Source organism: Acomys minous (genome assembly GCF_964271855.1).
Source record: "Acomys minous genome assembly, chromosome: 17".
NCBI lineage: Eukaryota > Metazoa > Chordata > Mammalia > Rodentia > Muridae > Acomys > Acomys minous.
Window position 1 is genome coordinate 4,890,937 of NC_140500.1, and position 14,746 is coordinate 4,905,682.

A 14,746-nucleotide genomic window follows, 5' to 3' on the forward strand; every position below is an offset into this window, starting at 1 on the left:
AGAGCTCTGAGCATAGGGTCCAAAGCAGACGAGACTTACACCAGACTGGGCACAGCCGCCTATCCGTGCCTTGCACAGCTCTGATCACAAGAGACCCATCTCCACAGCCTCCTGCAGTAACAACACGCGCCCTTCGAGAGTCCAAGAATGGGTTGCGTAGTGCTTTCGAAAACACTGAAGGCCGGCGAGTTCACAGAGCCCAACCATGTCTGTCACAATACAGTATTGAACAACGTTGCTATCCTAAACTGAGGTCAACTCCTCAGCAACTTCCTCAGACCAACAGTGAACAAGGCACCCAAACTCACAGCAAACCCAGCCCGAGCACTTTCACTCTCATGCCTGGTTAGGACTCTAAACAGGGATTTTATAAAAAGAAGATCCGTACCACTAAAACAAGTTTGCTGAAGAAAAGCAGCCGCCTGATTAAGAGGCAAGGTAAATAAGCTTTGTATTTCTAGAATAAAGCAGGTTTATAAATAGCCTGACACTTGTAATTTGATGACTGTCTCCTCACATTATTCTTAGTAAATGCTCATAAGCCTGTGGCTGACACAGAAACATTCTAAATACCCGCGTGTGTATGAGCATGGTGTGCACGCTGTTAATCCCAGCACTTGGGAGGCAAGGGAGGTGGATGTCTGTGAGTCTGAGGCCAGCCTGGTCTACATGGAGTTTTATTAGGTCATCCAGGGCTACACAGTGAGATCCTGTCTCAAAAGCAAAACAAAGCTAAAGTGTACATAAATATACACACACACAGACAGACACACACACAAATATGTTAAGTACACATTAAAAATTATAAGAGCAATTTTCTAGGTGTTTAATATCGAGTCACATTCTTTCACACACTGAGCTAAACCCCAGCTCTGTTTCATTTTAAACGGAAGGACAGCCATAGACAAATGTAGCAACAGCCTAGAGAGGCAATGGTCCTATCACGTCCCTGGCTAGAGGCAGAGGTGTCTGGGAGTCCCACAGCGTGGCTTCCTAAACCTTCCACTGGCTAACACAGCAGCTGGGATCCAGGAAAAACGGCAGAGGTCCTTCCACCCTAGGCTGCGGAATGCGGACTCGGGTGAAATGTGCTACTTACACCGGAGGCTCCTGGGTTCGGCTTCAGAGGCTGGGCAGTGTCTGGGGTCCTGGTGCCCGTCAGGGTACAGGTTCTGTTCTTCTGGAATCACTTCCTTTAGCTCACGCAGCAACGCCTTTGCTCTTCCACAGGCCCCATCCTGATCCTGTGTCACGTATGCACAGGGCAGTCTGGGTTTGAGCAGCAGCGGGAAAGGCACTGGGCTCTTGGTCTTCCGCCACAGGAAGCTGGAAACCTGCTTTTCTTCTCAGGGAAGTGATAAGACTGGGCTCAACTTCTGCAATTCTGTTTGTCTGGGCGCAGCAGGCCCAGCTCCTTCCACCACAGAGAGTCCTGAGAGGCCGGTTAGGCTTTCTGTGCTCCCCTTTTTCACCAGCAGGCTGCTAACAACGCCTCCTGTATGACCCGGTACCCCAGCACTTCCTCTGCTGGGGCTACAGCCTGTCTCCTGGGACAACTGAACAGTTCCTCTTTTTTTTTCTCTCTCTCTTTTTTGTTCCTTCTCCATTTTTTTTTTTTTTTTTTTTGAGACATGGTTTCTCTGTGTAGCCTTGGCGGTCCTGGACTCACTTTGTGGACCAGGCTGGCCTTGAACTCACAGAGATCCACCTGCCTCTGCCTCCCAAGTGCTGGGATTAAAGCGTGCACCACCACGCCCGGCTTCCCCTCCACTTTTACTTCACACTTTAAGGCCATCTGATCTGATATCCCAGAGTTTGACGTTGCCAAGGGCTCCCAACATTTGGCTCTGTGTCCCCCCAAGTCCTGGGCTGTCTTTGTGAAGCCTCTTCCCCGTGGACACATCTTGCCGATGCTTAGCAACGTGTAGATGCTTCTGAAGTCATTTTTTTTTTTTAAATAAAGGGGACAGAGAGAAAGAGAAAGACAGAGACTCCCCCAAGACCTGAACAGCATACTTTTAGTGACATTTTAATCAAGAGTCACTCTGAGAAACCGTGACTAACACAAACATCTTCAGAGATGACAGGAACGAGTGAAAACATTTATAAACACAAGCTTTTAAGTGAAGCAACCCTGCAGCCCACTCAGGCTGTTTCAGATACACATATGGCAAGACAGCTCCCCACAAGCTTTAGTGTGTGACGCCTGTTGTGTACTTGGAGGATGCACTAAACGGAGGGCAGGGTAACAGGTACAGCACTTACACACCAGCTTTTTACAGGAGAGTGGGCGTGAAGGGAAGTGAGTCTCTGTTTCAGGACTTTAACCTTTCTCCTGTGGACTGTCAATCAGAGTAAGCATGGACAGCATCAGTACAGGAAGTCCCGCCCACAGCACAGCTGGAGACTCACTGAATATTCCCACTGTGAGCTTTTTTATGCCATTCTTCACCTCTTACCTCCCACCACAAATGTCCTTGTGCCCTTGTCACTTCTCATTTAGGGCCCACTGTCCACTAGCCAGATGACTCATATGTGGCATACTGGTGATCTGGTGGCTACCAGAAACAGCTGGAGTACCCCATTAATACACCAGGATGGGCAGTTTTGGGAGCAGGACTAAGTAGGGAAGACAGCATCTATCACAGGTGTCTTGCTGGTGTCTCCAAGGCTGGCTCTCAGGTAGGGCCCCACTGTTTACCTCCTGTAACAACAGGAGCAAGAGTGGCCACACAAGCTTCTAGCACCCCACTCTGAGGAGAAGCATTCCCTAAAGCTGCCTGCAACCGCCACCCATGGTCACTCACAGTCCATAAGAGAGCACACTAGCTGGGCGGTGGTGGCGCAGGCCTTTAATCCCAGTACTTGGGAGGCAGAGGACGGTGGATCGCTGTGAGTTCGAGGCCAGCCTGGTCTACAAAGGGAGTCCAGGATAGTCAAGGCTACACAGAGAACCCCTGTCTCAAAAAACCAAAGAGAGAGAGAGAGAGAGAGAGAGAGAGAGAGCGCACTAAAGCAAGAACAGAGAATGCTTAATGCTGAAATCTACACTTCTAACTATTGATAGTCAGTCCAGGCTGACAAACAGTGTAGTGGTATAGGATGCTTACTGCTCTCGGAACAAAGTTCAGTTCCCTGCACCCACACAGAGCAGCTCACACCTGTCTAACTCCAGCTCCGGGCATCCAACAGTCTCTTCTGGTCTCCTGGGCAGGACAATCATATGTGAATGCATTTAAAGTTGATTTTTATTTTAAAAAATAACATAAAATATATAATTTAAAGTGACAAAAACATATCTTTAAAAAAAAGAATCTAGATAACTGTCTGCTATAGGTAATTCAGGAAGGTATTAGGCAGAATTACCTCTCCTCTAGTGCTCTTGGTAAATTTGCTTTTTCCTTGTGATGCAGCCATATGCACATACTGTTACTCTATATATGCTAGTAAAGTACAATTATTTTCTAGAACAAATCTTATTGACCCCTTTACAATCTTCCCTTTAAATCTAAAAAAACAAACATATCCAATTTTTAAAATTTCAAATGTTCACGTATTTATCTGCATATATGATATACCTAGGTAGCATATGTGTAAGAGTGTGTGTGTGTGTGTGTGTGTGTGTGTGTGTGTATGAGAGAGAGAGAGAGAGAGAGAGAGAGAGAGAGAGAGAGAGAGAGAGAGAGGGAGAGAGAGAGAGAATATGTGCCTATGCACACATGCAGAGACCAGAGGAGAACACTGACAATCTATTCTGTTGCTTTCTCTCTGCATCTCTTGAGGCAGCATCTCTCACTATATGCTGGTGGCCAGCAAGGCTCCACAATGCTCCTGTCTGTGCCCTTTTAGGACCTCCTCAAGCACGTTACTCACTGAGTCATAGTTTCTGCCCTCATTGGATTCTGAGCCACCTAACTATATGCAACTGCCACAGGCTAAGCTTTGTTGAAAGAAACACAAACATGAAAAAATTAGTTTGACTTCTCTACCCATCTAGAATGTCCAGAAAAACAAACAAACAAACAAAACCTAACCCAAGTGTGTGTGAGAGACAGACAGACAGACAAGGGAGTGAGAGACAGAAGGAGAAGGAGAGGGAGAGGGAGGGAGAGGGAGAGAGAGGGAGAGGGAGGGAGAGGGAGAGAGAGGGAGAGAGAGGGGGGGGGAGAGAGGGAGAGAGAGACTGGCTATTACTGAGGAGAAAGGAAACTGTCCGGTCAATATCAGGTCTGGAGTCCTGCAATACTGAGATTAGCAGCCCAAAGAAAACAACGCTAGCCATCCCATCTGAGGGCCTGGAAGGTTACAGGAAAGCTCATCTTTTCACAGTAGGGTCCACATGGGTCTCAGCAGTGCTCAGATGCACTTGGATCCAGCCAGTTAAACCCTACGGCAGTGACGTACAGGTTCTTAGCCAGGATGAAACGTGATGATACATATGAGGTACCAGCTTTTGACGCGTCACCGTAACTTCACTTCAGGCTCTCAGTGAAAGCCATATCGCTGTGTTCGTCACCATATCCAGAGATGGCGAGCTGGTCAACCTGTGCTGTGGTTCTCGCCATCCTAATGAAGATCATTATTTTTATTTATGAGAATCTTGGTCAGGCATTGATGTCACCAACCCCCCCCCCCCCGAGGCTTGCACAGTCCTAGAAACACAGTGTGTCCCTCTCTCAAGTGGCTTTCCTCAGGCACGCATCTTGTCTCTAAAGAGGACCCACATGTAAACAGTAACACTAGCACGCGGGTGTCAGGGGCATAACTTGTGGCTCTGGTTTTAATGCGAAAAATGAAAGAGGTAAATCCATGGGAGAAACAGGTGTGTGTGTGGAGGGGTGCTCAATCCATCCACTGAGAGCAGTGGGCTTTTGTCCCCCCACCCCACCACCTCCCACCCCCCTTCACAGCAGTCACCCTCAGACATTTCACTAAGCCTGTTCTTTACCCTGAGCTCAGCCTCGTTTCATCTATACCGAAGATAAACAGGAAGGCAAGACCTTCTGCTGGATACTGTAAAGAGTCAAGGGCAGCCAGGTGTGGTGGTGCACGCTGGTAAACCCAGCACTCAGGGAGGCAGGGGGCAGATGGATCTCTGTGAGTTCAAGGCCAGCCTGGTCTACAAAGTGAGTTCAGGCCAGCCAAGGCTACACAGAGAAACCCTGTCTTGTGGTGGTAGCTCATGTCTTTAATCCCAGCACTTGGGAGGCAGAGGCAGGCAGATCTCTGTGAGTTTGAGGCCAGCCTGGTCTACAGAGTGAGTCCAGGACAACCAAGGCTACACAGAGAAATCCTGTCTTGAAAAAAAAAAGAGAGAAACCGTGCCTCAAACACACACACACACACACACACACACACACACACACACACACACACACACACACACACACACACAAGTCAAGGGCGTTTCCAGACTTAGTTTAATGACAAGCTTCTTAACTCACCAGGAAAGACCTCAGAACCAGAATTTCTCCAGTTGACCAGGCGTTTAGAAGCGCGGAGCTTTCCAAGCAGACAGCTTGACACCATCATGATCTCAGAAGACAGCAAACCAGACACACACTGTGGCAATTCCCCACCGCTTCCTTCAGCCTGGTAATTTGGCTCCACTTCCCACTCAGTGAAATACTGAGTGCTCGGAACAGAGTCACCACACAAACGCAGCCCTCAGAAGGCTGCAAAGACAGCTCCAGGCAGCAACTGCCCTCACACACCTGCTAGGAGGAGCATTTGCTCCCAAGATAACCATCCCCTGCATTCAAGGTCAGATCACAGCTGCCTACAGGAAACATTCTGACACACTCTCAGCCGCAGACCCCATCACAGAGGTCAGTGCGCTAAACGAAATGCCCCCTAACACGCTGTGCACAGGGTGGAAAATGACGACTAGAAGTGTAGGGTCGCAGCGCGTTCGCTCATCCCTAAGGAGCCTCCTGTTTCTTCCCCTGTTGTAAAGACTGACAAAGCAAATTCAGACAAACCCCGGGTTCTACAAAGGTCATTAACTCACCTAGCCATTTTCAGATTGACTCTTTCTCATTACAAACCCCAGGAGCTGATGATCAGCGCCACTAGAAACAAGAACAGCACACATTGTCTCTGTTGACCCTGACCATCTTCATTCAGGTAAATGCATTGACTTTGGGAGCTACAGAAAATGCTGGGCGGCTGGGGCTGTAGCTCAGTTGCCAGAGGGCTTCTCCCACATGCACAAAGGCCTGGGTTTGACTACCAGGGTGGGTGCAGTGGTGTGCGCCTGTAACCTCAGCACTCTGCAGGAGGAAGCCAAAGGACGCGAGTTCAAGAGCACCTTTGGTGACTTAAGTTTGAGGCTAACATAAACCACATGAAACCTGTCTCAAAACAAACAACAGAACAATGAAAACTACTGAAGCCCAGCCCATGGGTGACAGCATCTGTCTGACTGTCACCAGCCTGAGCACCTCCAAAGCCCCCATTCACAGATAGACTTCCAGACACGGGGGCCTCAGACTTGATGTAGCTTTGGGCATAATTTAGAAATGAGGCCCTACCCAGGTTATGAGAATTTAAACTTGAATTCTAAAAAACTATCAAATCTCTTCTGAATGCCATGGGTGGCTTTCTGCAAGTTCAGGTCTAACATAGGCCGCGTCTACACGGGAGTTATATTGTAGGAGTTTCCCTTCTTCTGTACCAGTTAAGCCATGTCCACATGGGCAGGAGGTGCTGTTGGTGTTAAGGTTGTGAATGCGCTGAAGAAAAGACCCTAGACGCAAGCAGAATGCAAGCATGCTTGATTTCTGCCGAATAAACACTCTGCAGCTTGCATACTGTTTGAGTCTGGGGTCTTTTCTTCAGCACATTCAGGACCCTGACATGTGGTGCATCTGGCTAGAACGTGCTGAAGCCGTCTACCCAAATAGCAGAGGATTTAAAGGGGACCTTCACCTTCCCTACTGATCAGTGAGTGGTGAGTTCAAGTCTGGGTGTATCCATTCGAATTCTGGTTTGCCTAGTCTGTACCTGGTTTTGATTTGGCCCCTGGGGGCTAGACAGACATGTTGTTTCGATACCCCTACCCTCTCCCCACACCCTCTCCCTGAGGCATCAGACGTTCTGCACTACCTCTGGGAAAAGAAGATAGCTCTCATGTGGCTTCCACTCTGGCCCGAAATCAGTTTTCCTGCTGTAGTCAAGAGGGCTCTCTAGTCAGCCTGGCCTTTGGTTATTGCTTCGCTTTCCCGGAACAGATGTCTGTGCTTCTGTGTCTGTCTGTCTGGGTGTGATATTTGTTGTTTCCTGGAGTAATCTTTTGATTTATGGAATGTGCCAAACTTTGCTTTTCTTTCTTTCTTTTTCCTAGTTTTTCAAGACAGAGTCAAACTTTACTTTTAACCTGCACTCTCCGCTGCCACAAACCTCTGAGTCACTGCCACCTGCAGTTGCCTTTGGTTGACTTGGGGGCTTCCCTGGACCCTGGTGGCCAGAGGCTAGCTAGGATTTCCTGGAAAAAGTGCTTTGGACCTGGGGTAGGGGTGGGGTGGGGGACGGGGTAAACCGATTTCAGTATAACTTTTTACTAATCCTTCATTTGGCTGACTGATCCCAGTAAACCACTGCCTGTGTCTCCTGGTGAATTAACTGGATAGGGAAAAATGGAGTGTAAAGTTTATGTAAGGTCTGAGGATGTGAACGTTAAAGTTATGAGGATCTAAAGTGTTTGAGGGTCTAAGAAAGTGTTTAAAGGTTGGCAAATGCAAGTTATGAAGGTTGGGGGATCTTAAAAGAAGTTTTAAGGTACATAAATGCAAGTTGTAGATTTAAGACACGTAACAGTGAGATAAATTTTTTTTTCTGATAATCTGACGGAGCACTGACTGCTTATCAATCAGTCAGAAGATTTTAATTTCCCTTTTGGGCGTCTTCTGAATATAGACTTAAGGGTGCTTCTCATCATCCTAGCAATGAGTCTGTCCAATCAGTGTATCAAGCCTTCTGGACTGAAAGAAGAATGTTTGCGCTTCTAAAAGGTCTCAAAGGCACAAATGAACCTACTCCAGCTGTCTTGCACACATAATTTTAACTTCTGTCTATATCTGTCTTAGCAGATCTTCACCTGGCTGACAGATTCCATGCAGGGATCAACTGTAGATGACAAGCTGCTGAGACCTGAGCCTGCCAAAAGCTGATGTAGACCAGTCCCACAGGTATGGCTGCTCCCTGTCTCCTCAAACGGATCTGCTAATCAGACGCTTCTGATAAGTGCCCCTGAAGAATCCAAGCTAGCTTAAGTTAGCTATAGCTCAGCCATATTACTTATATGTTTGCTGCTTAAAGTAGCAAAATAGGTCAAGTTAAGAAAAATTTCCACTGCCTCACCCCATTGCTTTTACCCCACCCTACTCAGAACCCACCATCTCAAGATACTTCCTAGAATAACCACACCTTCATGCCCACCCCTATCTCACACTGACGTATGCTAAGGCCAATGGCCTCCAGCCTGCCCCCCTCCCCTCCGGGCTGCTCCTTTACTCCTTCCCATACTCCATTCAATCTACCCAATCCCCTTAGAGGTTAATTTTGTTAGCCAGTTAGGTTTGTACTAATTGCTGTTGCTGAATTATGCTTCTGTAAAGGGTATTTAAACCCAATGCTTTGGCTACTTGGGGTCTCTCAACTCTTCTGAGCTTGGTGGACCCCAGTGTGTTGGCTCAACGAAATTCCTTTGCTTTTGCATCGACTCTGGACTGTGACTCTCATGGGGCTTCCAGGGATAGACTCTGACGACCTGGGTCTAGCACCCCCATTACCTAGCATTTGACTAGCTTTTTAGCCTTCCTAGGCCCCATAACAGCACCCCTAATGTCAGCAGGAAGCAATTACAGAAGAGAATAATGTCACCCATTGTCCCACTTAATAGGCTGAAATGCTAAGTCAAGGGCCACTCTCTGACATAAGGGACAAATGGCTACCTATTGGCATACAAGAAAATAGGACTATAGTTCTGTTTCTCCCAGTCATGCTTTGTGCCCCTTACATGATTTCATGTTTGTCCAAGACGGCATCAATACTGTCAAAGTTTGAAGGCACAAATGAACCCCTGGTACACTGGACAGTAGTCATAAAATCAAAGATTTGCTTTAGGCACATGAGACAGGGGGCAAATGAGGAGGCCTGGCTCAATACGCCTAGGCAACTCCATGACAGGCTTCAGTTTCTTGTTAGTTCAGAACAGGCCAAGCCTCCATTCCTAGAAATAAGCTCAGCAGTCATTGGAAGCATTGCAGAAAATGGGCAGCCAATCAGAGATGGCCTAGCCACCTGACCAGAGGAAGATAAGATTGCTTAAAGTTGGTTTACTGTTGGTCTAATTGCTTAAGGATGATTTACTGCTGGTCTGGAAATCTTATGATTAACTAATGACCCTAACTTTACCCACATTTTGTTTTTCAGTTTGAATGCTCCAATCATATTAATAATCACCTAACCGCCTCCCCTGCCTTGGAATTCCCCAGAATGTCTTTCAAAAGAGCCTGGGAGCTCACCTCAGGGTTGCCATTTTATCTAAGTGGTAACTCCAGCATACTGGATTCTGCAGAATAAATGCTGCTTGTTGCTTGCATATTATTTTCCTCAGTGCATTCAGGACCCTAACACCGGTGGTTTATGGAGGACTTTCCCTCCAGATATTATCCTTACCTCTGCAGTCCAGGCGAGAGTGAGCTCATGGTATAGAGAATTCTGCCCCTCAGAGGCCATGCCCTTGTCATGCACCTGGGTCTCATTCCTTGAAAGAAATACACAGACCTCGTTAGATGTGACGCCAACATGGCTGAGGTCACTGGACTATGGGTCATTTCTCAACGAACCATTGGTGAGTGTCACCACAGCTCGTGTGCTGAAGGCTTTGCCCCTAGATGCTGGAGCTACCTGGGGAAATGACAAAACCTCTAGGGCCAACCTTGGGAAGCAGCTCGCTGCAGACGTGCCTTCAAAGATCATACTTCTGTTCTAGCCGCATTTTTTCATTTTCCCTGAGCCTCCATCCTCCCTCCCTCTTCACTCTTCTTCTCCCTCCTTTTCTTCCTCCCCACCCCTCTGCTCCCACCCTGAGGCGAGTAACCTGAGCCACGATGTCAACCACACAGTCCTACCACCCGATATTCTGCTACCCACTGGTCTGGAATCAACAGAAACTTTTAAAATTATGGGACAAATAAGTCCTTCCCCCAGTAACAAAAAAGTCACACATGATACAGAGACGCGAAAGGATCTCTATTCTGCACGTGCTACAGACTAGTGACTCTAGGTGCCCTCAATCAACGTCACACTTAAAAAAAAAAAAAAGATGAAGAGAAGGAAAGAAAGGACAAATGGAAACAACAGTTAAAAACAACAACAACAACAAACCCCAAAAACCTAAGAATATTTCTTCTAAATAAAAATTCTACCAAAAGTCTAGATTTCCATTTTTTTCTCCTCATATCAAGAGCTATGGGGTCCCAGTATGCAGTCTTGACATAACAATGGCAGGACATGGCAGCGGAGCATCTGTTTTTTCTTCCTGAGAAGTGTGGTGTTCCCAGTGCCGCAGGAGTGCTGCAGGTGTGTGCACGGCAGAGAGTCACTAGCCCACCTGGGTCCTGAACTGGTAAATCACCCATTTTCTCACACACACACACTGAACTCTACTAAGGAGATCACGTAGCCGAGAAAGAGGAGTTGTGCTTCTGTGTTGCCCAGGATGAAGAGAGAGACACTGCAGGATGAATTCTGCCTTCTCTGCAGGGTGGATCAGCCTCTGAAGGACTGAACAAGAAGGAGCTTCTCAGAAGCTCTTTACCAAGACACAGGTCAATTCTCACAAATCAAAACTTCTTTTCTGATCTAGGAGTTGTTTAAAGGAACCATAGCCTAAGCAATTCTTAGCCATACAAAACCCTTCCTGGTTTGCCAAGTATGACTCAGGGCTAAATTATGCAAAGGCTCTGAGAATTCTTCAGGAGGAGCAGCCCCATAAACCTCAGATAACAGTCACTGACTATTTACAAAAGGCTTCTCCAGAGCCTAGGTGCCATCACCCCAAACTTCGTGTCAGACACAATGGCTCTGTGAAAATTCTGCTGCAGAGCACCACGCGCACACCCAGCGTGTGTGGAGGTAGAGACTTCAGAGGCCTCTGGGCCATTTAGCTCCTCAGTGTCCCCCATATCACTCCAGCTCAGCTCTGAGGACACTCTGACCTCAGACTTCCAGGTGCTGTGGGCTTTTGTTGTATTGGCCCCCCGCCCCCAACTGAGGCAGAAGGGGACATAGAAAACTCTTGCCAAGTCCCGGTGGAGAGAGGCACAAACATTACCACATGCAGGGCAGTGACGAGGATGAGGGCACACGAAGCCCTGCACACAGCGCAGCAGACCAGCCATCTAGGGCTGAGGCCCAGAGCAAACACGGAGGGTGTCTCTCTACTCACGCAAGGAGCTTGTGCTGCAGGTGCTGCAGCTCCTGGACCAACTTGTTCTTATCTCCTCGTAAATTCTGGAACCACAGGCACCCATGAGTCTGTATAGATCAGACTAGAGGGAAGCTCAGGTAGCAAGCCCACGCTGTGAGCTGTGCGCTTGTGACATACCTCCACAGCGCTTTGGTATTCCATGATGGCTGACTCAAGTTCTTCTATGCACAAATCCTTCTGGAAGGAAGAGTGGATCAGCAGCAAAAAAGCCATGAGCCCATCATATCATACTTACTATAGCATAAGTATGAACCACCGCAGGACTGCACATGTCTCCTGGGGGGATCTTTTTACCAGTCACTATTTGACAGCTGAATGTGTCCATTGTAATGAAAAGCACAGGTGGAACTTGGGCATGATGGCACACGCCTTTAATCTCAGCACTTAGGAGGCAGAGGCAGGTGAATTCTGTGAGTTATGGGCCAGCCTGGTCTGCACATGAGCTCCAGAAACCTTTTGTCAAATAAGTAAGCAAACAGAAGCTACACAAAGCATCTGTGCCTGTGGTTCTGATGGTCTGTGTTTGTCTGATCCATTGGGATCAAATCCTAAAACCGGTTGTCCAAACACAAATTATAATTATTGTGATCTGTATGGTCTTTGATTTCTTGTTTGTTGTTTGTTTTTGAGATAGGGTCTCACCATGTAGCTTTGGCTGGACTGGTGCTGTGGTGGGAATTCACCAGGGGAGACTGCCGGACATGGGTTTAAGCCAATAGGAAGCCTGCCAGAGACTACACTGGGTGTTTGGGATCCCAGAGTAGTACTGAGCCTTTCTCAGAGTGAGCTTTTACACACAAAAATATGGGTTGACATACTTCAGTTAAGAAGAGCAGTTAGCCAGAAGTGGAACTACAGAAGCTAAGAAGAAAGTTTGGTACATTTTGAGACTTTCCAGAACCATATGGACTTTGATGGATTAGGCCTTTGTTTCAGTTTTGGCAGGCCACACTACCTGCAGCCTGAACGGTCCTTCCAACATGGAGTCAGTTGTGCTAAGATCTCTGAACCTACTAAGGTCTGGGGTCCTTTTAAACTAGAGCTCATGAGGTGGAACAGGCTGGCAGCCAACTCACCGAGGTCTGAATGCCTCTGCCTCCAGAGTGGTGGAATTAAAGGCGTGTGCCGCCGCGCCCAGTGGCTAAGTCTTTACTTTCAAGTGACCAATGAGTTAGAAAGATCTCCAACTTTGTCGAGTTTAAACAATGCTTCTATTAAAAATCCCTGGGGGTGGGGGTGGAGAGATGACATGGCTCTGTGGCTAAGATCACTTGCACCAGGGGGATCCAATACATTTTTCTACTTAAAAAAAGAAAAAGAAAAAGAAAAAAAGAAAAAGAAAGTCACTGTTTGGTACCAGACCCGCAGGTTTGGGCAGTGAGTGGCTGGTCATAGTTTTATCCAACAACTGACACAGGGCATGGCAGATGGCAGACAGCAGATGGCAGATCACTATCTAATTGGGGTACAGAATGGAGATGCCAGAGGCTGGGGGAGCTGCGGGGACCACGGTTGCTGCCCCACAGAGCTAAGGGCACTCCCAGTGCACAGACCGAGCTAGTCAGTGCTCAGCACCCCAGTCATGAGTCAGCACTGCCTTTGAAGCTTTCCGGTGTAAGGAGACAGTGAAGAATATTTCTCCTCCTCCCCTCTCTCTTTAATCTGGGAGTTCAATTCACTTACACTGCGTTCTCCCTGGGACTCCGGAAACCACTGTAAACATCATTTCCAAAGCCAGTGCCGTTTGTTACCAAGTCGGCTATGGCCACAGGATGCGAGGGTAAGTTTCTATCTTTACATCTATCCATTAGCCAAATAGAGTATCACATTATCCGGGACATAATTGTCATCTCCCCTAGGATGAAGGGCCGAGCCTTGGTTTGCACTGCTGTAACCAAAATAGCATCAGCAGTAGCTACATGGCTAACACTTAGGGTTTAGTCAGGTTTACTCCAAATACAAGACAACCTGTATTCTATGCTCCGAGCCCCGCCCCCGCCCCCCAGTGCATAAAGGATCATTTTATGCCATTTAATGGCATCAAGGTATGCAGACTGGATTTCCTTCAGGTCTTGGACAGAGCCCGCCAATCCTGGAGGATGCCCAGCCTTGGAGAGTGGACCCACCTCTTGCAAGCGTGCATCTTGAGTAAGCAGCATGTTCTCCTGTGTGTACAACTGCATCTGCAAAGACAATTGGGTGGAGCCGCTAAGACGGATCTTTCAAAAAAAGTAAATGAATAAAGCAGTGTCCTTAAGAGTATTCCTCGAGCCTGGTAACCCAGCTAGCAGGAGCCACAAATGTTGATCAGCCAGGAGCCTTGTCACGAACAGTCAAGATGAGTGACCAGTCTGACTTGTCTGAAGCAGAAACATTTGACTGATCAAAACTGCGGAAAACTCAAATGGAAGAAAATATACTATTCTGTTAAAGGAAACCATCCAGCAAGAGAGGGGGTTCACTAAGAGAACCTAAAATGAGGATCTCTCGCAAGGAATAAACTTCGACAATGTGAAGGAAAAAAAAGTATTTCTCTAAGCCAGGTGTGGTAACGCATGCCTTTACTCGGGAGGCAGAGGCAGGTGGATCGCTGTGAGTTCAAAGCCAGCCTGGTCTACAAAGTGAGTTCAGGACAGCCAATGGCTACAGAGAAACGCTGTCTCGAAAAAACAAACAGCAACAACAAAAAAGAGTATTCCCCTAAGAGAGGCAGGCCTCTCCACAGGCTCTTCACTCTGCAAAGATGCCCTCTCTGGCCTTGGTGAGCACCACCTTCCGTGCACCGCCCCCTACCACACACATGGATGCATCATTTAAAATAAAAAACAGCTCTTTGGCGTCAGTGGCAGAAACAAGATGGCAATGCAGTAAGGCGCTACAGTCTGCTACTTGCAGAAGTCCACCAATGGCAGTCAGGGCTACTCTGTCAGAGCAATGCCCAGTACAGTGGAGTGCTAGGGCAGAGAGACGAAACACTGAAAACTGCCTGTCACTGACTCAAACATGGCTTCCACGAAGGGGCACAACCTCAACCCAAGGCAGCGACGGCTGAAGTGCTTGTCTCATCTTGAGAACTTTAGTGCTCAGTCACAAAGTAAGTGTTCTGGCTTCAAAAAATTAAATATTAAAGAGAAGTACTGCTATTGTCTTTTTTAAAAAAAGAGAAAGAAAGAAGAAAAAGAAAGTGCCACTATCACCAAAAAGTTAAATTACAAGTAACTGCAACGACAGAGAGAAATTCAGCCTCTC

At 47.5% G+C, this 14,746-nt stretch overlaps 1 protein-coding gene across 3 annotated transcripts in view; it reads right to left on the reverse strand.

Annotated features, from left to right (window-relative positions):
* Positions 1–14,746, reverse strand: part of IRAG2 (inositol 1,4,5-triphosphate receptor associated 2) — an 85,962-nt gene that overhangs the window by 46,019 nt on the left and 25,197 nt on the right. For 2 of the 3 annotated variants that reach the window (XM_084765298.1, XM_084765297.1), the window contains 4 exons: positions 13,624–13,680; positions 11,615–11,674; positions 11,456–11,520; positions 9,682–9,769 (listed from right to left, as the gene is read on the reverse strand). In XM_084765298.1, coding sequence (XP_084621424.1) covers positions 9,682–9,769; positions 11,456–11,520; positions 11,615–11,674; positions 13,624–13,680 — 270 coding nt within the window. Of the gene's footprint in view, positions 1–1,099; positions 1,171–9,681; positions 9,770–11,455; positions 11,521–11,614; positions 11,675–13,623; positions 13,681–14,746 lie in introns of those variants that run through there. The other variant, XM_084765301.1, reaches the window with a different exon arrangement.